The 25,062-nt window shown below is 37.6% G+C and overlaps 1 protein-coding gene across 1 annotated transcript in view; it reads left to right on the top strand.

The window, feature by feature from the left end:
* Positions 1 to 25,062, top strand: part of LTN1 (listerin E3 ubiquitin protein ligase 1) — a 135,362-nt gene that overhangs the window by 104,903 nt on the left and 5,397 nt on the right. Inside the window, exons 19-26 of the mRNA XM_042781334.1 lie at positions 2,128 to 2,270; positions 6,453 to 6,588; positions 6,819 to 6,963; positions 7,913 to 8,126; positions 8,613 to 8,847; positions 9,179 to 9,253; positions 14,277 to 14,463; positions 23,460 to 23,631. Coding sequence (XP_042637268.1) covers positions 2,128 to 2,270; positions 6,453 to 6,588; positions 6,819 to 6,963; positions 7,913 to 8,126; positions 8,613 to 8,847; positions 9,179 to 9,253; positions 14,277 to 14,463; positions 23,460 to 23,631 — 1,307 coding nt within the window. The remainder of the gene's footprint in view (positions 1 to 2,127; positions 2,271 to 6,452; positions 6,589 to 6,818; positions 6,964 to 7,912; positions 8,127 to 8,612; positions 8,848 to 9,178; positions 9,254 to 14,276; positions 14,464 to 23,459; positions 23,632 to 25,062) is intronic.

Below are 25,062 nucleotides of genomic sequence, written 5' to 3'. Positions count from 1 at the left end.
CCCCATCTTCCTTCCGAGGAGTGGCTGGTGGGTTTGAACCGCCAGCCTTCTGGTTAGCAGTCAAATGCCTTGTTGTTGTTGTTGTTATTTGCCGTCGAGTCGGCCCCAACTCATAGCGACCCCTCCTTGGCTTTCCGAGGCAGTATCGCTACGGAAGTAGGATTGCCCAACCTTCCTTCCGAGGAGTGGCTGGTGGGTAGGCACTATGTTACCAGACAGATGTGTAAAAGTATTAGAGGTGAATAAAAGATATATAATCTTGGCAAAAGGAAGGTCTTTTTAAGCAGAGCACAAAATCCAGAATCCATAAAGGAAGAGGTAGATATTTGACTTTAGAAAAATGAAGACTTCTTTATGATAAAAGTACAGTAAAAGTTAATAGGAAAAAATGACAGATTGGGAGAAAATTAATAAGGAATTAATATCTGGAATTCATAAATAACTTCTATGAATCAGTAAAAGTATCCAAATTTAAAAAATATGCCAAGGATACTTTCTTAGTTCTCTAGTGCTTCTGTAGCAGAAAAACCACAAGTGGATGGCTTTAACAAACAAATTTATTTTCTCACAAGTTTAGTAGGCTAGAAGTTTGAATTCAGAGTGCTATCTTTAGGGGAAGGGTTTCCTCTCCCTTGTCTCTGAGGGAAGGTCTTTGTCGTTAGTCCTCTCATTGCAGGGGCCCTGGGTCCAAAAGAACTTTTGCCTCCTGCTCTTCTTTCTTGGTTGTACCGAGTTTCCCTCTCTCTGCTAGCTTCTCTCTCTTTTATGTCTTGTAAATAAAAGATGATGCAACCACATCTCAGAAATCTCCTTATATTTGGTCAGATGGCCTGATTAATTGCAATTAGAAATCTCAGGGCCTTAGGTTGTCATTTGTGCAGGTCTTTGGTTCTCACATGACTGGGAGGGCTCATGGAAACACTGCCATCCTGCACTGCTTCCCAGTTGTTCATCAGTTGTCCTGTCTTCCCCCAGTACTTTCCATGTGTTGACTATTCTGACAGGTCTTACGGAAGGAGGTGAGATTGTTCACAAGGACTTGATGAACTGAATGAAACCATCTCTCTTAATTTCTGCTGTTTTCTGACTGTTCTAGACCGTTAAGGAGAGATGCCATTGCCAAGATATTACGTCTTTTATTCTTATCTAAGACTTTTATAGATCTGTACTTTACATTTAGCTCTTTATGTTGACATTTTGTGTTATTGTGTAAGGGAGAGATATTCCTTACAATGCTAATTGTATAAATCAATTATACATAAATTATACATTTTACAATTATACATCAATTATATATCACTCTAGTCCTGCCTCATTAATATAACAAGCATAACCTAATCCTCTTTAATATCACCTAACCCTGCCTCTTTAAATCACAGGCAGAGATTATGATTTGAACACATAGGACAGTTACATCAGATAAATAATGGAGGACAACCACACAATATATTGACACATATTTTTGGCAGACACAGTTCAATGTATGACAGAGATAAATGGAATTTTTAGATGAAATAGTCAAAGGCTATGACTAGATAATTCAGTTACAAAATATGAAATATTTATGTAGCAATAATTCAAAGAAAATGTAAAACATATTTTATCGACCAATTTTCCGAGAATAATAAAAATCAAAACCAAACCCAATGCTGTAGAGTTGAATCTGACTCATAGTGACCCCTCCTTGGGTTTCTGAGGTGGTATCACTATGGTAGTAGATTGCCCAACCTTCTTTCCAAGGAGTGGCTGGTGCGTTTGAACTGCCAGCCTTCTTGTCAGCAGTCAGATGCCTTAGGTACTACGCTACCAGAGCTCCTAGAATAATAAAATCTTCAGATTTTTTGGTGAAAGTACAAATTGATTATGCTTTTTCAGAAAGTGGTTTGAAGTTACCCAAACATGTTGTTGTTACTTGCCATTGAGTTAGTTTTATAATTAAAATTATACATGGGGGAAAGTTATATATGTTTAGCTAAAAATTAGAAGACTAAATAGTTTCTTTCTTTTCTAAATTTATTTTGTATAGTAGAATTATTAGTCTTGTTGAGCAATTTGAGTAAGAGGAATTTTTTGAAATAACTCTGTATTTAGATTCAATATAATTCATGTTTTCCTTTATTTAAACAGTTTTTTTCCACTAACAGAAGGTAATTTGCATACCATTCAAAGTCTCTGTCCATTTTTGTTGAAAGAAGAAAAGAAAAAATTCATTGCTGAATGCATACCTGCACTTTTGGCCTGGCCTAAGGAGGACCTTTACTATATTGATGGTTAGTTGCTTGAAGTAAATATTTCATTAAGTTAATATTGCTTGAGATGAAAGAAGTGTTTCTTAATATCTAAAACCAAATCTAATAGAGGTAAATTCAATTACAACTGATTTTTGTTCTTAGTTTATACTTCTGGTGAGTATTTACCACTTTGACAGTACAGAGATGCTACATTCCTAAGGGAAGATTTATACTCACAAATGCCCTATAATCATTTCTTTTTCATAAGCTTCATTTTTCCCTAGTCAAGGGATTCTTAACCAATGACTTAACCAAGGGATTCTTAACCAATATGAAGGCCAAAGAGGGAATGGTTTTTGTTGGATTTGAAATTTCTTGATACTCTACACTCTGTTAGTTAATTTGTTTATAATTTCTAATAAACACTTACTGAGCATTTGCTATGTGTCAGTTCCTGTCCTAATCTGGTAGAGAAAATAGGTATGACATTACATGTAGCAAAATTATTGTGGAAGCAGCAGAAGGGAAGGAGTTTTTCACTCTGCTTTGAGGTCTCTAGAGAGATTCACAAAAACATTTCAAATGGCTCTTGAAGAATAAGTATTTTCCCTGTGGATATAGATGGGGAAGGGCATGCTGAGCACTTAAAAACACAATTTGGCTAGTATTTAAGGTGGAAGGTTGGGAGCATAGGGTGTTTGGGTGGACCAGAAGGTGAATTCTGAAAAAGATAGGTACAAAAGGGGCAGAGAGGCTGCATATTCTGACCTCCTCTAACCCCACAAGAGGAAGACAGAACCACCATCGGTAGCCCAAGGCCTATTCCTATGAGGCCAGACATGCTGCCTCCCTCCAGCCCTTTCACCAACCCTGACACCAACTGTTCTTCCCACAGTACCCACCACCTCTCTGCTGGGTTCGATAATTCGCTGCAGTGGCCACACACAGCTCAGAGATTATGGGGTTTATTAGGGAAACAATAGGCTACAATTCAAGTTCAAGAATACGCTCAGTCTCTCAGCCAATAGTCTCTCTCAGTCCCTCTCCCAGCAGTGCATGTCTTTCTGTGTCTCTCTCAGCAAGTGCATGTCTCAGGAGCACATTTCTCTCAGCAGCACGTCTTTCTCAGCCAACAATCAGAGAGACTCCTTCTGCCTCTAGGAGGGCTCATTTTTGAGCCTGGCAGAATGGTCAAACTAACCAATCCCATCAGACTTCTATACATCTGAGAGAGAGAGAGAGAGAGAGAGAGAGGAGAGAGAGAGCACTTCCCAGAAATACCCCAGGTGAGTAACTTTAACAATCAGGAGCTACTCAGTTGCTCACAGCAAATTCCACCATGGAGTTTACAAAGACTTAGGCTAGAAAAGCCACACTGTGTAATTTACTATACCGCAGTAGGATACAGATCATGAAGGCCTAGTCTTGCAGGTTAAGAATTTTGGACTTTAAGCTGTAGGTAGTAAGGAGCCATTGATTCAATTAAATAGGAGAATGAAAGCTGCAGTCATACACGGTCAAAGGGAAAATCCCTATGTTGAGAGAAAGACATAAGGAAGAAGGAGGAATGAAGATAGAGGAGAGACAGAGAAGAAAATTCCCACTGAGAAGATGAGGGGGAGGACAAATAGGATAGTATCTAGAGCATAGTTAAAATTATCTTGAGTAGGAGTGTGACTTTTCTCTGAGACAAGGTAAGGAGGGATGCAAGGATGGATACAGATAGAGTTTAGATGAGTTTGGGAAGGTCATATGTTCCTGACTAATAAGCATTTTCTGTGTGAAATAGGCTAGGCCATTTTTGAGTGGAAATTGGATAGTGGGTTTTAAGAAGGATGGTGAAAGTTAGAAATAGTAGAAGAATCTGCCCATTAATGTAAAAAACAAAAACAAAAACAAAAAAACTTGCCAAGTGGTACTGCTCACCTGGCTGTTGATAAATTGTTGTGGAATTAAGCTTCACCATTGACTTCACTTACAGAGTTAAACTGTGGAGTTAGATTGGGGTTTGCAGTTTTGGAATAGGATTAAGTTGAACTAAAGAAGAACCTGCTGAGAATGTAGTTGATTTCTGCAGTGTAGGTTGTAAGCAAAGGAAGGCAAAATGGAAGAATGGTTGCTTTATACACAATCCCCAAGGTGCTGCTCACATAGACTAGCATGTACACAACTGCACAGAGGCCTGATAGGAAGAAGACATGAAAGGGAACAAAATGTTTTTGAATTTTACATCCAGTTTTGCCCTGGAGATGAAAGAGAATTAGCTAAACAAATACTTGTAGTTGTTACTAAAAGTCACTGGTTTCTGATTATACTTGAGTCTCTTCTGTTTTCCCACAAGGATTATCTTTCTTTTTTTAAAAAAATCCTTTGCTTTCTTGTTTCACTTCCTTTTGCCTACAAGATAATATCCAAAGTTCTTGGTTTGGCATATAAGATATTTTACAATTATATTGCAACTGTCCTCTCTAGTTTATTTTCTGCCACTTCTACCCTGTACCATGGCCATACTAAATTGTCATGATTTTTGTTGTATACATTTTTTGTTGTTGTTAGTTACCATCAAGTTGATTCTGACTCATGGTGACCCCATGTGTGCAAAGTAGAACTGCTGCATAGTATTTTCAAGGCTTTTCCCTTTTAGAAAGACTTGTTTTCCTAGGCTTCTCGGGTGAGTTCAAACTGCCAACCTTTCAGCTAGTGGTCGAGTGCTTAACTGTTTACACCATCCAGGGATTCCAAAAATTGTCATGACTTTTGAACGTTCTATATCTTTTTACAGTTTATACCTTGGGCCTTTGCTAGTTTTGCAAGCTATAAATCTAGACTCAAATATGAACTTCAAGAAGGCTTTCCTGACTTTCCTAGATGGGCATAGCTGCTTCCTGTTCTTAGTGCCCAGTCTTTACCCATATTGTATTCTAATTTGTTTTTTAAGTCATCCACAGGTTAAGATGAGTTCCTTTCAGGTCAGAGATTGGATTTTCCTCATCTCTTTCTCCCCAGCATGTAGCATAGTATATAATAGGCATTCATTTGTTCATTTAGTCTTCATTTAGCCAGTCAAAATAAATTTCTCTATAATGCAGAATTGTGCTAGGAGTATACAATGGTGAATAAAACAAAGTTTCTACCTTCATCTAATTGAAGAGGTAATAGTAAATAAGTAAAATAATAATAGTTATAGATTGTAATTAGTTCTTCAATGGCAAGGCAATGAACAGGTGAATAGGTAAGTTGGGTGAGGCATACATTAGGGCTTCAAACTGGTTCAGTCATGGCAGATGAAGTGAAACCATAACATCTGAATTTTAAAAATTTGGGTGATCAAGAATGCTAATCAGAACAGGAAAAATTATGGGCTGAATCTTTGTGATGGGAGACTCAAAGTGGCATAGTGAGGAGCTTGATGTATGACATTGGATTATTGCCTGGACTGTGGAGAGGAGCATACATTGAGTGGTGTGGTCAGCCGCCATCTTTGAGCCAGGTACCATTGTTTTCCACTCAGCCAGTTCAGAGATTTGTTGCTATGCTACATGCATGCTGCCCTTGTTATCTAAGAGGGAGGTTAGTTTCTTGCGGAGATCTGACCCATAATTTTTCCTGTTCTGGTTAGTGTTCTAGTTCACCCACATTTTAAAAATTTGGTTCTGCTCTGGTATCACTTTTTGGCCATGACGAACCAGCTTGAACCAGTTTGAAGCCTTGCTTTAGGTACTCAAGAGAATGTGTGGCGAGGAGGTAATCTTTAAGCTGAGAATTAAAGGATGAGAAGAAACTAGCAATTTTGAAGAATATAGACCCTTAAGAGCTTCCTAGTAGACACAGTAGATGCTTATTAAATCAATGTATGAGTTATGGAACAACATGTTCTATTCTCCATTCTTATTTAACTGCAATCTATAGCTATGGCTGTTTTGTTTTTATTTGCAAGTTGGGTTTACTGAGTAAGTCTTGTACTTAAACTAAGACAAAAACAGCATCAGTAGTGTAAAGCACAGTAACATTTAATAAAAAAAGAAAATTTCTGTACTGTGCTTAGGTGGTCAGTATGCATATAGGGTCTCTACCCTGTGGAGTTTACAAGCTTGTTTCCTGATTCTTTTGTATGAGACTTTAATTTTAAAGTTCTTAACCTGAACACTTCTCAGAGTAGAAGGATTTCCTTTTTATAGTAGCAATATGTATTTTTTAAATTTACTTTGAATTTTATTTCAGGAGGTTTTGGATATTTTGCCATTTTCAATTCTTCTCTACAAACCAAAAGCATAGATGATGAAGAGTTGTTACATGGTATACTAAAAGTAATAATAACCTGGAAGACAAATTATGAAGATATTTTTCTCTTCAGTTGGTAGGTGATGCTTTATATAATACCTTTTTCTCTTTTTACTCTCCCTTCTATACAATGTGGATCCAAATTCTGTATCTTACATGCACAGTTTATTTATAGAGTAAATAGCATGGTAGACATTTAAGTCAGTAATTTTTAAGTGTCTAAGATTTAAAATAGATTATTTTCTAATTGAATGTCAGTATAACTCTTTAATGCTTTTTTTTTTTTTTATCTTGTTTTTATCACAGTAATCTATCAGAAGCAAATCCAGAGACACTAGGAATAAATATAGAAATAATCCGGTTTCTTTCTCTGTTCCTGAAATATTGCTCATCTCCTTTGGCAGAGAGTGAGTGGGACTTCATCATGTGTTCCATGTTGGCTTGGTTGGAGGTAAAATAACCTTATGCATCATTACTTTCATGGGATCTTGTTGCATATCTGGGCACTGGAACTATTTTTGTAATCTTAATCTTTAAGTGATGATTGTAACTAGATCCTTTGGAAGCATTTACAATACTTTATAAAAGTTCTCCTCCCTAGCTGATATTTGACAGCTGTAATAATGATAGGTTTAATAATTGTGTTAACATAATTCAGTGACCAAATCTCCTGACTGCTATTAAAATGTTTTCTTTGTTAGCTTTTTTGAACATAATATTTGTAGCACAGACTTTTAGGTTTTATATTTTTGCCTCGTGACAAGTTTTCAAAATATATCTTTTGGTTCTAATTAAGGTTTTTCCTAAAATATACTATGGCCAGAGTAATATGTTAATAAAAGCAAATTCAGAGGAATTCATTTTGTTTTTGTGACCCAAAGCAACCAGATATGTAATACCCATGGGCTCTGAAGCAGCATATCAGCCAGGGTTTGAATTGGTCTGGTTCTCTGCTTTGCATACTATGAACTATGACACTTAAGAGTTTTAAACTTAACTGATTTGAGCCTCAGTTTTGTTATTTTAATATGAACATTGTAATATCCAACATAGAGGATTACTGAGAGGAATAAAAATATGTATTTAAGTATCTGACTTGTAAACAGTAGCTGATAATTTTTGCTTTCATAATTTTAGACGTAAAAAGGGCATTTCAGAATAACTTGTTCATTAATGATTCTAATAAATTGTTCACTAATGATTTTTAACTTTGAAACAATTCTAATCTTCAGTAGTTAACTTTGAAAAAAAATTATATAACACATATAAAATTTTCCTGAGATCATGTACTGTAACTGCTTTTTATTTTAAAACTTAGAGAAAAAGGAACTTCTCTTTATTACCTGGGCTTGTGGTGTTCTGGTAGAAGAGTAACTATTTGATTTTCATTGTTTCTTCAGACAGCGAGCGAGAATCATGCGCTGTATTTTGATCCTCTTGTACAACTCTTTGCCTGTGTCAGCTGTGGCTTGGCCTGTGATCTCAGTGTGTTTTTTGATTCCACAACTCTGGATACTGTTGGCAATCTTCCTGTAAATCTAATCAGTGAATGGAAAGAATTTTTTTCCCAAGGCATCCATAGTTTGCTTTTACCTCTTTTGATGACTGTTACAGGCAAGTGAAAAAAAGGAGTAATAGATTCATAGAAAAGACCTCTCGAAAAATTCCAAACTAAAACTTTGGACATTTGAGTCAAACAGAACTGAATAGTAAAAGAAAAGACCCAGAAAGAAGAAAGCTTGACTTTCCAGAACATCATAGATGCTTTTGCTTTGCAGATAAGAATTGAAAAATGCAAGATACCCAAAGATTACTGCAAATTAAAATAATAGTGATTCAGATAACCTGAATAGATTATTCATAACTTGAACCTCTCTTTTGAACGTTTGCTTTCTTTTCTAAGGACGAAATAATAGTCACTAAGCAGTTAAGATTAATTGAAATAAAGATTCACTTCATGTCTAATTAGGACTGCTGTAATATATCAGTATATATATAGTATATCAAGGTTTTATTTTATTTTAATGACATTTGATTGACTTTGCATCAAGCTATATTACTCACTTTGTTTTGGGATATGTTTCTTTTTATTATTAGTAGAAAGCAAAGATCCATCTGAAACATCCTTTCAGAATGCAGTGCTGAAGCCTATGTGTGAAACATTAACACATATATCAAAGGATCAACTCTTGAGTCACAAACTCCCTGCAAGATTTGTTACTGGCCAAAAAACAAACTTACCAGAACATCTCCAGACTTTGCTAAACACCTTGGCCCCATTACTCCTCTTCAGAGCTAGACCTGTGCAAATTGCTGTTTATCATATGCTCTACAAGTAAGAGTTGTTCAAATAATTAATGCTATGTCGGTCAGAAAAATAGAGTATCTACTTAATCCTAACTTTTAGTCATTAATAAAAGTCAGAGGAAGAAAGGAAAAAGGAAACTTGGCCATCCAGTTCAATAACAGGGATGTCAAGATATTTGATCTCTTAGGTCAGTGTGTCCTTTACAAAATTTTCATCCAGATAGTCCTGTCCAGGTGATTATTTTGGAAAAAACCTCATTAAAAATGTACCCATTACAAAATAAGTATTGACCTTTTTGTTCTTGATAATGGATAATTTAATATTTTTTAAAAATTTACTATAATGTTCTAATTTCCAGATTGATGCCTGAATTACCACAGTATGATCAGGATAATCTAAAGTCATATGGAGATGAGGAGGAAGAGCCAGCCCTGTAAGCCTTTTTAATAATTTGTTTTATTAAAGTTTTATAATTCACCTCACTTACGGTGACCTTAGAAGACCTATACTGTAAATATAGAGTGTATTCATTCAACAGATCCTTTTAAAGTTATCTGTAAGATACAAATGAAATACAGAATTCATCCAAAAAGATTGTTTATCCCTTTTCTTAACTGTTTCTACATTATATTTTTAGTTTGCTGTTGTTCAGTAAGGAGCTCTGGTAGCATAGTGCCTAAGGCACTTGACTGCTAACCAGAAGGCTGGCGGTTCAAACCCACCAGCCACTCCTCGGAAGGAAGGTTGGGCAATCCTACTTCTGTAGTGATACTGCCTCAGAAACCCAAGGAGGGGTCACTATGACTCGGGGTCGACTCGATGGCAAATAACAACAACAACAACAACAATTGTTCAGTAAAACTTTCTGTGGTCACATGGTAGCCTTAGAAAGATTGGATCACCTAAATACGTATTGAATACTCACTTTGTGGAAGGTATTAATTAATGCTGAGCAGGCAATACAGGTAATAGCAAACAAGTCTTTTTTTCTTAAGGGGCTTATAATCAAATATAATAATCTAATATAGACATTATTACTCTTTAAAAGAAGATATAGCATGTGACATAAGTAAAAGGTTAGATGACTAGTTATGGTGGCACAATTAAATTTACACCAGAAAAGAAACACCTTCTCTTAAAGAAGAGACCTTTGAGGTTAGATAAGCATTTCATTAAGACAAGGAATACATTATGAGTTATGGAAATGGTATGTGCAAAGGCATCGAGGCATGAAGTTTGAGGGAGTGTTCTTGACAATGTTGAGTACTTGCCATTTAACATATTTGTTTTTCGTCGATGTCTTCTTCCCCTGGAATGTAAGCTCTGAATGTGGGAATTTTTATCTTTTGTCCCACCTATTTCCACAATGCCCTGAATAGTGCTGGGCATGTAGGAAACTGAAAAGTTGTACTCATTTGTTGAATGAAAGAATGAATGATTTTGTGTGGAGTAGTCAGGGTATAGTGGACGTTGAAGCTGGAAGGGTAGTTAAGGGCTGGATGATTGTTGTTGTTATTTGCTGTCGAGTCAGACCCGACTCATAGCGACCGCTCCTTGGGTTTCTGAGGCGGTATCACTACGGAAGTAGATTTCCCAACCTTCCTTCCAAGGAGTGGCTGGTGGATTTGAACCACCAGCCTTCTGGTTAGCTGTCAAGTGCCTTAGGCAATGACAGGTTTTCAGCGTTGGGGCATTATTTTGTAGGAGATAGGGCTCCATCAGCTTATTTTGGCAAAAATAACATGAGTTGTAGAAAGAAGCAGGCAGAGATAGAGACCTCATTTTATTTATTAGTGTGTGGAGTGCAGTGTGGAGAGTGGAAAGATTGCAAAACTGGTATTTTCAGACACAGTGACCATTTGGTGTAAAATAGAGAAGGGTTGGTACATGAATGGAGTTGTCAAAGGTAAAAGACCTGTGGTCAGAAGCTTGGAGAATTCTTAACGTTTTGGGTGGGAGTCATAAGGGAAGCCACTAAGAATGAGAAAGATCACAGCGGTGGAAGGAGAGAATTGAGTGTCATAGAGAAGAGAATTTGAAGGCAGTGGTTGGCTCACCAGCCAAATTAGGTGTTAAAGTATGTAGAGAATGAAGCCTGTGAAAAGATGATTGAATTTGATAATTAAAGTAATTTAAGATTGTCAGCCAAAGAATGTTTACCCTAGAGGCAGGGAGGATATAAAATACCAAAACCAAACTTGGTGCCATGGACCCCTCCTTGAGTTTCTGAGGCAGTATCACTACAGAAGTAGATTGCCCAATCTTCCTTCCAAGGAGTGGCTGGTGCATTTGAACTGCCAGCCTTCTGATTAGTAGTCACTTGCTTTTGGCACTACTCCACCAGAGCTTGCAAGGAGGATATAGTTCTATTTTAATTTACATAGTAGTTAGGGGCAGGAGAGATTGAGCAATACCTTTGAGGGGTAAACCAGCACTCATTAAAAGTAGTGGAATTGAATTTAATTGAATTAAATACTGGTTTGATGTTAGAATAGAATATAAATAAGCATTTATTAAATGTTTATTATTTTGTGTTGGGTGCTGATCTTAACTACAAGCATGGAGTGCTGGTATTTCCTTCATTTTATAGGTGGGAAAACAGATTTAGAAGATTGGAAATAATTTACCCAAATTCACTTTATAAATAGAATTAGATTGTGGACTCAGCCTTCTGATTAATTCTAGAGCCCACATACTTTCTGCTGCATCACAAAAAGAGGAGAAAGAAGGCATACACATTATGAAGATAAATAACAATACAAGGTCAATAGAAGAGATATCAAAGACATTGTCTGATAAACTGCCTATGGCTTTTATGATAATTATGGTAGTTGATAAAGGAGGGACAGATGATGGTTAATGTTAGGGTAATAAAAGGACAGTATGGGAATGGGGAACTTTGAATGGCAGGATAAAGGAGTTGGGTTTTTTTTTTTTTTTTTTTTTTGAGCAAGAGTGACAGGATCTCAGTTATTACAAAACTTAATCTGCTGGTAAGGTCTTTAAAGAGAACAAGGAATGGGAAAAAACTGGAGACGAGAAGAAGACCAGTGAGGAGACTATGTCAGTGGATCACACCGGAAGTGATAAAGGTATGATCCAGGAGGTAGCAATGGGAATGGTAAGGGTAATAGTTTCTACTTAAGAATAGGATCTAAAGTTTAAAGTTCTTTATAATCTGGGTCCAGACCACTGTATTTTAACACAAATAATGTGTGCATTACATGTTTGTGCTGATGGCGCAGCTTCCTGTTTCCCCCCATGCCCTGTTTTTGTAAATGTGCTATGCCAGGTTTTCTTTTTTTTTTCAATGTTGTTGACTTCAATTAACTATTTCTGATCACATGGAAACTTCACTTAAAGTAGATATTATCAGCTTAAATTAATAGAAATAAATGCAATTTCAATTGTTTATGTCCTGATTACCAAGGAACTACTAAACTCAATTCATGATTTCTTATACCTTTATTACATAATTATGATCAAAAATAACATTTTTGGATGATTTTTATACACATAAGCAGGAGATAAAAGAAAATGAGCAGAAAGAAAGAAAATGAACAGAGCAATATGATTTACCTGTTAATTAATAAGAGAGAATGACTGAATGATGAGGCCAAAATTCACTTCTGGAAGTGTCATGAGACATGCATGACATATACATGGGGGTGTTCCACAAGAACTGTTTTACTTAATGTCATCATTTCATAATATGTGTGTATGGGCACATTATTTGTGAAAAATATGGTAACTGTCCATCTTAATTTTCGTTATTGGTCATCGTCAGTTTTAAGGACACACGATATAGAACAATTACAGATAAAATCAGAGTGGAAGAATACAGTGTGGCTACATGCTCTTCCTGGAAGTGGTTTTAGTCAGCATCCACGTAGAGTAGATGAAGGACCTGATGAAAACAAAAGCTGTAGACACTGGTTGGAATTAGTTGAGGAAATGTTTGAATATGGTCACTGGGAATTTCTTTTCATTTTTGGATGGTAATGTATCATTAAAGACTTTTGGTTAGAGGGTAACAAATTTTCCAAAAATGAAATTATTTTAAAACAGTTGTTCCACCTGAATCAGAGTGAAAGTATGCATTGAAAGTAGTCACTTTTTGAAAATTTCAGAAATTTACCTGAAAGTGTTAGTGAGTGTAGTAGTTCAATAAGGAAGAAAATTAATTTTCATTGCTATAAAATAATGATTTTGTAAATCTTAAGTTTACTTACCTAAGATGAGATAGCCTTGTGATAAAAAGCACATAATTATTTCCTATATATAGTCATTCTGAGTAATGGTGAGGATTGTGACATCTAGTTACTTCATATTGCTAAGTAAGCTGAGAAAACTAGAATGAAGTGGCAAACTTTGAAGTCTTAATCCTCTCTTCTTTTATAGAATGAAAAGGATCTGGTAGTCTTTTTTTTTTTTTTTTAAAGGATTTGGTCGTCTTTAGTAGCCCTAATAGTTCCTCAAAAGAGCCCTATTGGTGTAGTGGTTAAGTGTGCAGCTGCTAACTGAAAGGTTGGCAGTTCGAACCCACCACCTACTCTGTGGGAGAATGATGTGGCAGTCAGTCTGCTTCCATAAAGATTACAGCTTTGGAAACCCTATGAGGCAGTTCTACTCTGAAATACAGGGTCACTATGAGGCTGTATTCTTTATAGGACCAGATTGTCAGGTCTTTTCTCCTGTGGAGAAGCTGATGGGTTCAAACTGCCAACCTTTTGGCTAGCAGCTGAGTGCTTAACCATTGTGGCATCAGAGCTCCTTGGCCATAAAGATTACAGCCTAGCAACCCTGTGGGGCCATTCTACTCTGCTCTTTACGTTCACTATGAGTCAGAATTGACTTGATGTCACACAACAAAAATAACAATAAATAGTTCCTCTCTGGAGCCCATAGGTGGTGTAAAAGGTTGAGCTCTTTACTAGCTGAGATTGGCAGCTTGAACTCACCCAGGGGTGCGGTGGGAGACAGGTTTGGTGATTTGCTTCTGAAAGGGCACAGCTTGAAAACACTATGAAGCAGTTCTACTTTGCACACATGGAGTCACCTTGAGTTGGAATCAGCTAGATGGCAACTAACAATAACAGTATTTTTTCTGACTAGCTAAGGGACTTGGGACTAATCGTTTTGACTCTCTAGGTATATAATTTTTCTCATCTCTAAAACGCAATGTTGAAGCAGATGTTTTCTAAAGATGGCTTTTCTTTAGATGCTAACTTTTAAAGTCTTTGTTTTCATAGCTTCTCTTCCAGTTGTACAGTTGTCATTATGTAAAATTAGGAGTTAAAATTGGATCTATAAAGGGAAACTTGTAAAATAGAGAAAGGTTTTTCTAAAATGCTTAAAGTTTATAAATACTTAATTTGTTACGGGATGAGTTATGAAGAAAATTATGGTGTTTTGATTTATCATTGATTTTTTTTTTTTATTTTTTTTATTTTTAGGTCACCACCGGCAGTGCTCATGTCTCTTCTTAATACTCAAGAGGACTTACTAGAAAATGTTTTGGGGTGTATTTCTGTTGGACAGATAGTAACTATTAAGCCACTAAGTGAGGATTTCTGTTATGTTCTGGGATACCTCCTCACATGGAAATTAATACTTACTTTCTTCAAAGCTGCTTCATCTCAGGTAAGTGAATATATGACAAGTTTTGTCCTGTATTTTTCTCTATTCCTTTCCTAAACTCTTTCCTTCTCTTTCTTTTGGTGTGTGTTTGGGGGGGGAGGAAATGCTATCCATTTTAATTTAATATCTGGCTAACTTCAGATGTTCTGCTAAACTTATATGTGTCCCCACTTCCCTAACACACACTCTATCCATACACTGTTTTACTTAACACACACACCCAATTTTTTTTTTTTTACACACACAATTTTTGTAAAAATAATTATTCTCTGGAAAATTACAATTTTTAAAAATTTAACACAGTCACTAAGTCCTTTTACTGCAAGAAACAAGATTTATATAACTTAGTTTGGCACTACTGTAGTCACAATTTCAAAAGAATTGGTTCTTGCTATTGTTTTGCTTTGTTCAATTTGTAACTCTCTTATGGAGATTTTAGTTGATACATCATTGTAAGTTTACCTTATTTGAAAATAAGTGCTTAGAGAAAGATATTTGAAGCACTATTGCAGTGCATTGAATTGCTTGGTATGGCTCTTTTAGCCATGGTGTTTGGGTCTTTGGGACTCCTATGAGATGACTGTGTGTGACTATGCAAATGTGAGGTGCTTGTGGCCCACCAAGGGGATTGGGTAGCTTGTTAATAATGTAAATAAGGTGCATGCCAGCCTTGTGAGGATGAGACCATGCAAATAAGTTGTATGGAACCCTAACGTGGGGACTGGTCATTTTTAGCATCTTGCTAGGCTTAGCCATCTCGGAGGCGGAAAGGGGGATCTCATTACTATCAAGAAAGAATAGCTAGGAGTAGAGCATATCCTTTGGACTTAGATTCCTGTACTGGACCTCAGCCTAGGAGACACAGAGAGCTATAACATTTTGCAGAGACGGTGAAAAGTAGTGGCAGGGAAATAGCAGGACACCTGGCAGGAGACAGAGCAGTGGACTTTATGGCCTGTGGAGCGGGGAGAGCTGAATGCCTTTGGGCAGGAGGCTTACGGCAGGGTGGAGTGCCTCTGAGCATTTATCATCATCAGAACTAAAAGAGCTTTGTAACACTTGGCCGAGCAGGGCAGAGACCACGGGGCTGCAGGACCAAGAGGCCGTGGGCCAGAGAGAGACTGGCTTGTGGGCATTGTTGAGAAGAGGCTGTCCTGATTGAAGAACTGTGTCCTGAGTTGGTTATAGCCTGTTACTTCCCTAATGGGATACATCATAGTTTAAAATCAGGAAAGGTGTGTATCAGGGTTGTATCTTTTCACCATACTTATTCATTCTGTGTGCTGAGAAAATAATCCAAGAAGCTGGACTATAGCATGAAGAATGCGGCATCAGGATTGGAGGAAGACTCTTTAACAATCTGCAATATGCAGATGATACAACCTTGCTTGCTGAAAATGAAGACTTGAAGCACTTACTGATGGAGATCAAAGACCAAGCCTTCAGCATGGATTACACCTCAAAATAAAAAAAAAAAAAATCCTTACAACTGGACCAGTAAGCAACATCAAGATAAATGGAGAAAAGATTGAAATAGTCAAGGATTTCATTTTACTTTACAATCAACGCCCATGGAAGTAGCAGTCAAGAAATCAAATGACATATTATGTTGGGTAAATCTGTTGCAAAAGACCTTTCTAAAGTGTTTAAGAGCAAAGATACACTTTGAAAACTAACGTGCATCTGTCCCAAGCCATGGTATCTGTAGTAGCCTCATATGCGTGTCACAGTTGGACTATGAATGAGGAAGACTGCAGAAGAATTGATGCAGTTGAATTGTGGTGTTGGCAAAGAATATTGAATGTGCCATGGACTGCTAGAAGAATGAACAAATCTGTGTCGGAGGAAGTACAGCCAGAATGCTCCTTAGAAATGAGAATAGTTAGACTTTGTCTCTTGTACTTTGGTTATGCTGTCAGAAGGGACCAATCCCTGGAAAAGGATATCATGCTTAATAAAGCAGAGGGTCATCGATAAAGAAGACCCTCAACAAAATGGATTGACACAGTGGCTGCAATGATGGGCTCACACATAGCAACAATTGTGAGAATGGTGCAGGACTGGGCGTTGTTTTGTTCTGTTGTACATAGGGTCACTATGAGTCAGAACCAACTTAACGGTACCTGATAACAACTTCTCTAATAAGGGCCATAATTGTGAGTATTGTGTGTGAGTTTTTGTGATCATTGCAATACATTATCGAACCCAGGAGAGAAGTAAAGAATGTTGTAGGAGGGGATGGTTGATGTCAGAACTGGTAAAAAGGTTGGAGGGTGGAGGTATGTCAGACCATTGGTTGTTGGTGCAGATAATGATCCTCTCCCCGCTTGTGGAGTTAGAGGAGATCAGATGTGTCCTCCATGGCATTTTGACAGTTGTCTATGTAATTCAGACTATTATCTCTAAATGTTTTGTGAAAATACCCTATTACAAATTATTTTAGTATCCTCTAGGTGTCTCTGTTGTTTCATATTTGGGAGGAAAGACCTTATTGTCTAGAAAGGGAACTGGAAAGATTTACTTGAGTTATTATTATTATTTTTTAAGGCAGATCCCCCACTTAAAGAATCTCAGTCAAACCTTGATTCAGTCATTCTAATAACATGTGGTTTCTTGTACAGGTCAATACAGGAAGACTTAATTTATCATATTTAAAGTGTGATTAAATATTCATGGCATTTGTTGTCTGATGTGATTTTTTTTTAGAATTCTTAAGTTTTAATTTATGTTGTTCTTAATCCAGTCTTGTTAAAATGAATATATATGCCTCTTTGCATTTGTATATCTAAGGGAAGTATCACATGTTTGAGGTAACATTGATCTAGTTGTTAAATAGATTGGTTTTACTTCTGTTTGCTGTTGTTGTTATATGCCGTGGAGTCGGCCCCAACTCATAGACCCCTCCTTGGGTTTCCGAGGCAGTATCACTACGGAAGTAGGATTGCCCAACCTTCCTTCCGAGGAGTGGCTGGTGGGTTTGAACCGCCAGCCTTCTGGTTAGCAGTCAAGTGCTTTAGCCACTATGCTACCAGAGCTCCTTACTTCTGTTTAGTCCTGTCATTTATGTTGTTAACTTCAACTAGCTGGGTTTTTTTTTTTTTTTTTCCTCATTGTGAATTTCAGGAGCTCCTTGTTGGGCTTTTACATTTGTTTCTTAAAATATTTCTGATCTTTTAAACAATTGCAGCAGATTGAGGAATAATTTTGTTCATTTTATGTTCAGAAATTAGAGTAATAGCCATGCATCTTTTTTATTAAACCGGGGTGGGAGTGCAGGGCAGGATTGTAAAGAAATTGGCAGTGGTGTTTATTCAGCCTAGAGCTTGAACTGAGCTGTGGATGGATAAACTAGAATAACCTGGTAGATAGCACTAATCAGCCCAATCCTGAAACAAACTGCAAAGAACTTTTAAAACTTTAATCAGTCCTAAATCATAATTTTTTTTTTTGCTTCTCATAAATACTCCTAGTGAATCTGTTGAACAAAGATGTGTGTGTGTGTGTGTGTGTGTGTTTTGCAACTTTCTTGAGATATATTTCACATCATAAAGTTCGCTCATTTAAGGTGTACAGTTTGATGTTTTTAGTATGTTCAAAGATTTCTGTAAGCTATCTAATTTTAGAACATTTTCAGCTTCTGAAAAAGAAACCACATACTCATTAGCAATCATTTCCCATTTTCCCCCCAAATTCCAGCCTCTGGCAACCATTAATCTATGCTCTACCTCTATAGATTAGTCTGTTGTGGACATTTCACACATGTGGTCTTTTTTTTTTTTTTTAATACGTTTTATTGAAATATAATTTATGTACAGTGATATATACAAAACTAAAGTGACATGGAGGAGCTTTGGTAACATAGTGCCTAAGGCACTTGACTGCTAACCAGAAGGCTGGCGGTTCAAACCCACCAGCCACTTCTTGGAAGGAAGGTTGGGCAATCCTACTTCAGTAGTGATACTGCCTGGGAAATCTAAGGAGGGGTCACTATGAGTCGGGGCCAACTCAACGGCAAATAACAACAAGAACAAAATGACATGGGTCAATGCATTTTTTTTTTTTTTTTGCAGTGTTCCTTCCCTCCCCCTCCCACCCCTGGCAACCAAGAAAGAAGGTTTCCCTCCATATATAAACCTTTCCTTGACTTTTTACAATAATGAACTAATACTATATTTGTCCTTCCATAATTGACTTATTTCACTCAGCATAATGTTCTCCAAGTTCATCCATATTATGTGGTGTTTTGCAGACTCTACATTATTCTTCAGTGCTGCATAGCATTCCAATATGTATATGTACCATAGTTTGGTCATCTACTTTTCTGCTGATGGGCTTGTACGTTGTTTCTCTCTTTTTGCTATTGTAAATAGTGCTGCTTTGAACATGGGTGAGCATATATCTGTTCCTACCTGGCTGTCACCTCTCTAGGATATATACCTAGTAATGGGATTGCTGGGTAAATGGCATCTCTAATTCCAGCTTTCTAAGGAATTGCCATGGTGCTTTCCACAGTGGTTGTATCACTTCACAGTCTACCAGCAGTGTATGAGAGTCCTAATCTCTCTACATCTCCACCAGCATTTGTTATTTTCTGTCTTGTTGAACCTTGCCGTCAGTCCTGGGGTGAGATGTATCTCATTGTTTTGATTTACATCTTTCTGATGGCCAATGATGGTGAGCATCTCTTCATGTATTAGCTGGCCACCTGAATATCCTCCTTGGTGAAGTGTCTATTCATGTCTTCTGCTTATTTTTCAATTGGATTGTTAATTCCTTTGGTGTTGAGGCATTGGAGTTTTCTATAAATCTTAGAGATAAGTCCCTTGCCAGATATGTAATTATCAGCAAATATGAATTTGTTGCTGTCATTTTTCTTATGTGCTTTCTCATGGTGTCGATTTCTTTGTTCCATATAATTTACTATGCTGAGCTCATTTTGTTTATGAACTGTGTTATTCCTTCCTTCATTGCTATTGTTTTAGTATTTGCTGAATATTTGTGCTGGTCCTCTTTTTTATTTTGATGTGAAGATTTATCATTTTTCTTTGAGGTTACCCTGTGATTCATAGTTTTCTTCCCAAGTTTGGAATAGTCTGTTCTATCTATCTTGTAGTTGCGTTGACTTTTCTACCATCTAGAAGTTCTGTAATGACACGGTTTTTTCCCTCTTTTTGGTCTGTAGTTGTCCTCCTTTGTCAATTGATGTCTCTGGTTCCCTGTTTACAATCTAGTAGGCTTATTTATTTTGGATACTTCCATAGCTGGGACTCACTGTTTTCATTCAGGTTTTTCCACTAGTTGGTGCCTAATCCTCTTCTGTATAGTTCCTGTCAAAGCTCAGGGCTCCAGGATTATCTTCTGTATCTCTGTCAATTGGTTTTTCTTTTCTTTGTTGAAGAGGGTCTTTGTCGCTTATCTGCCTATTCCTCCATCTTACCAGAAGTCTCCACATGTGGCCTTTTGTGCCTGGGTGCTTTCACTCAGTTTAGTGTTGTTTTTGAGGTTCATTGATATAATAGCATGTATCAATACCCCATTCCTTTTTTATGGCTGAATTCCATCAAACAGATATACCACATTTTGTTGATCTGTTCATCAGTTGATGGACATTTAAGTTGTTTCCATTTATTTTGCTATTATGAATAAAATGGCTATGAACATTCATGTGCAAGTTTTTGTTGGACATAAATTTTCATTTCTCTTAGGTATATAGATCCCTGGAAAGGAGCTCTGGTGGTATAATGGATAAAGCACTTGACTGCTAACCAGTAGGTCAGCGGTTCAAATCCACCAGCCGCTTCACGGAAGGAAGACTGGGCAGATTTACAGCCTCGGAAACCCAATGGGGGTCACTATGAGTTGGAAACGACTCTATGGCAGTGAGTTTGGTTTTCTCAGGAGTGGAATTGGTGGGTCATGTCTGTGTGTTTTAAAGTCCATTGATATGAGCTGATTATTTTTAACTTTCACTTTCCCTTCAACTTTCTGTTTTGAAAAATTCAAATTTATAGAGAAATTAGAAGAAAGGTACAATCTATATACCTTTCTGCTAGATTCACTAATTGTTAACACGTTACTCTGAAACCAAACTCATGGCCGTCGAGTCAGATCTGACTCATAGAGACTCCTCCTTGGGTTTCTGAGGCAGTTTCATTATGGAAGTAGATTGCCCAGCCTTCCTTCTGAGGAGTGGCTGGTGGGTTTGAACTGCCAGCCTTCTGGCTAGTAGTCAAATGCCTTAGGCAATACATTGCACATCGGTTTTTTTTTTTTTCTGCTGAACTACTTGAAAGTAAGTAGACTGACACCCTTATGTTTTACCAACAATATTTATGTATATATTTCCTAAGAAGAACAAGGACATGTTTCTACAGAAGTGTAATACAACTATTACATTTAAATTTAATTTTGATAAAGTAATATTACTTCTTTTGTATTTAAAAGGAGCTCTGGTGGTGCGGCGCTATGGCATTCGGCTGCTAACTAGAAGGTTGGTGGTTTGAACCTACCAGCTGTTCCACAGAATACAGATGAAGCAGTTTACTTCCATAAAGAATTACAGCCTTAGAAACCCTGTGGGATCAATATGAGTTGGAATTGACTCATTAGTAATGGGTTTAGTTTTTGTATTTACAGTTCCCCAGTAGTCCCGGTAATTTAACCCTTTATAGTTTTCTTCCCCTCTCCTATTCAGGATTCCATGATGGATTGTGTTTGCATTGTTTTAATCGTATCTTTTTGTTTCTTTAACCTATAGTTCCGTTCCTTTACCCTTTTTTCTCTCTTTCTTGTCACTGACCTGGCCTGTTGTTTTATAGCCTGTCATAAACTTTGGATTTATTAATTTGTTCATTATTAGATTTTCAATAACGTTTTGGTAAGAAGATTTAACCATATACATGGTGATGTCAGTGTTTCCCTTTATTGGTGATGTTAAGTATCATTACTTGGTAATAGTAGTGTTCCCCAGATTTCTCCATTGTAACTGTACTTTGATTAACACATATTTAAAATTAGTTGTAAATCTGGTCTTTATCCTTATATTTGAACTGTTCAGAAAATGGTGGCTTTGTACTGCATGGAGTGTGAAAACAGCATGGGGGAGGCCTCTGACCTCTTCTAACTTCACAAGCAGGGAGAAGGATCAATATCAACAACAACAATCCAGCTGATTTCTGCAAGGCAGAGATTAGGCATGCCACCACCCTTCAACCTTTTTACCAATTTTTACACCCAACTAACTGTCCCTTCCATGGCATTCTGTACTTCTCTGCTGTGTTCAATAATCCATTGCAGTGGTTACACAGAACTCAAACACAGTAATTCACAGTTATGGAGTTTCTTAGGAGAGTAACATGTTACAAATTCAGGATCAGAAGCAACTCAGGATACACTTTTACAGTCAGGACAGCCTCTTTTCAGCAGCTCCCACAGGCATGCCTTTCTGGCCTTCAGCCTCTCTGTTACGAAGTTCTTTCAGTTCTGCCAGTCCTAAGTGCTCAGAGGTACCCACTCTGCCAGTAAGCTGCCTGCCTGAAGGTGCTAGCTTGCTCACTCTGCAGCCTGTGAAGCCCACCACACTGTCTCACACCAGTCTCTTGGTTCTGCTGCCTCTGCTGCTGCAGCTTGCTGTCTCCTGGTGTCATAGCTCTCTGTCTCCTGGATCAAGAAGGTCCAGTGCAGGGATCTTGTGTCCAAAGGACATACTATACTCGTGGCTTTCCTTTATTGATGGTAGTGAGATCTCCCTTTCCACTTCTCTGATGGCTTATTTTAAGCCTAGCAAGTTGACAAAACTGACCAATCCCCTAGTTAGGGTTCCATACATCTTATTTGCATGATCCCACCCCCACAAGGGTGCCATGCCCCTTATTTACATTATTAAAAGCTATCCAGTCCTCTTGGTGGTTAATAGGCACCTTTTATTTGCATAGTCCCACCCGGTCATCTGGTGGGAGTCACAGAGACCATGGCGAGAAGTGCCATATTAAGAAATTCCTTGCACTTCAAGGAGATACAGAAGGGCCTTATCCTCAGGGAATTTGCTGTACAGCAGAAGGACTCATTTTAGAATAGGCTCAAAGACTGGATAGCTACAAAGTAAATGTGAACAAATGCAAACTGTATGTTACTGAGAGACAAGGAGTTCTAAAGCATGAGTCTCACACATGTCTATGGTACACCCAGTCCGACACATTTTCCTGTTTTTAAAAGAGAAACCAGAAATCAATTATTTTTTATGTGAAATATCTAGATTTTTAAGATACTGTGAGAAGTCCCAAGGAGCCTTGGTGGTGCAGTGGTTAAAGCTTCTGGCAGCTAACTGAAATGTCAGTGGTTCGAACCCACCAAGAGAAAGATGTGTCAGTCTACTTCTGTAAAGATTTACCATCATGGAACTCCTATGAGGCAGTTCTGCTCTGTCCTGTAGGGTGGATATGAGCCAGAATTGATGACAACAGGTTTGGTTTTACTTTGTGAGAAATCCCCGACATTTTGGACTACTGGTTTGTGTGCTCTCTGTCCTAAAGGGATGCTGGATTGTTTGATATAGGATGAGGTCAGCCATGAAAGTGGGATTACTTTTAGGCAGGAATTTGAAGGCTTAAGGAAGATAGCATGAAAGGAATGTGTGGTGGATTAGGAGGAGAGTGAACAAATCATCTGTGGGGAATGGTGAATAGATTTTCTTGGCTTGAGTGGAGACTCCCAGCTGAGGTGAGCTTATCAACAGGAAGATATATTTAGAAAGATATTTGAAGCATATGTCTAATAATGAGGGGATAGTGAAAACATCTGCTAGTTTATGAGGACAGGGAGCACTGCCATCCAAGGGCACATTTGGAAAGTAAGAATATGGGATATATTTTACAGGACTTTGATGTAATTCAAATTACTGCATTTGTTTATTAAGTGCTGTTGTATAATCTGTCATACTTTTATTTACTGCTTATCTTGATTTAATTAGGTTTCCTAACAAATTCTTTGCTTTCCAACAGCTTCGGGCTCTCTATTCGATGTATCTTCGGAAAACAAAGAGTTTGAATAAATTGCTCTATCACTTGTTCAGGCTTATGCCAGAAAATCCAACTTACGGAGAGTCAGTTCTTGAGTTCTCAAATAAGGACCCTAAAACATTCTTTACTGAGGAGCTCCGTTTGAGTATTAGAGGTCAGTAGGATGTGTATCTCTGCCTTTCCTGTAGACTACGTTCAAGCATGAGGTTATGTTATGCTCTTCCATGGAGGTGTGGAGGATATGTTACTGAGGGACAAGAAAAAAGCATGAGTCTCACACATGTCTATGGTACACCTAATTGTGGCTCCTGGGTATAAGAATATGTGAGGTTAAAATGAAAGATTTTTCATATTTCTTTAAATAGGATGTATTATTAGATCTTGTGGACAAGGTTGTGAGAAATTTAGTAACTTTCTGAAGCTTAATGTGTTGAAGCTGTTATCTTTAACTGTAAACAAATATAATTCGTTGTGTGATAATGTTTTGTAGCCATGTAAATAAGTAATCTTCATTTGGGCAAACAAAGATGAGTAAAATTCATTTCTTCCCCTCTGGGAGCATACATTTTAGCTGAGGTCATATATATACATGCATCTAGCTACACTGTGGTCTCATACATGATTTGCTAAGAATAAACTCACTGCTGTCCAGTCCAATCTGACTCATAGCGACCCCTCCTTGGATTTCTGAGGCAGTATCACTACTGAAGTAGATTGCCCAGTCTTCCTTCTGAGGAGTGACTGGTGGGTTTGCACCGCCAGTCTTCTGGTTAGCAGTCAAATGCCTTAGGCACTATGCCACCAGAGCTCCTTTGCTAAGAATAGGACTTTAAAAATACTTTGTAGATCTGAGGTTAGGACTTCATCTTGTGAATGCTGACATGGGTATTCTTCAGCTTTTGCTTATCTCAGTGAGTTCTGCGGAAAGTAAAGGAAGCTAGAGTCCTTTTCATAATTCATAACACAGAGAATCTTTAATTGCTCTTTCTTTTTAAAAATATATGTGTTCTATTTTAGATGGGTGGATAGGTTGAACTATTAGGCATGTCTTTGCATGGGGGAGTGTGCCCAAGACCATGGCAGATAGTGTTTCTACAAGTGTATTTATATGTTCTGTAAGAATTTCTAGGTGTATAGTAAAGCTGACAAGGGACAAGGTTGTAGTTAATTCTTGGCCACAGCCAGCTACCCAGAGGGAGTGAGTAATTGGACCTGTGGGCTTGAGACCATAGTTGCAAGGGACATCAAGCTCAATTGGCATAACATACTACACAAAACATTGTTACACATCCTACTTTGGTGAGTAGCAACTGGGATCTTAAAAACTTGCAAGCGGCCATCTAGATGCAACGATAGGTGTCTCCTCATCCAGAGCAAAGAAGAATGAAGAAAACCAAAGACACATGGAAACAGTTAGTCCAAGAAAGTGGTACACTATGAGACCTCAGCCTATGTGACTATGAGATCAGAAGAACTAGATGATGTCTGGCTACCACTGTCAACTACTCACAGGGGGATCTCTGTAGGAGATCCTGGATAGAGAGGGAGAACAATGTGGAACAAAACTCAAAAAAAAAAAAAAAAA

This window comes from Orycteropus afer, unplaced genomic scaffold (genome assembly GCF_000298275.1).
Source record: "Orycteropus afer afer isolate SDZICR_OR568_19922 unplaced genomic scaffold, OryAfe1.0 scaffold00108, whole genome shotgun sequence".
In the NCBI taxonomy this organism is placed as follows: Eukaryota; Metazoa; Chordata; class Mammalia; order Tubulidentata; family Orycteropodidae; genus Orycteropus; species Orycteropus afer.
This window is presented reverse-complemented; position numbering and strand designations above follow the sequence as displayed.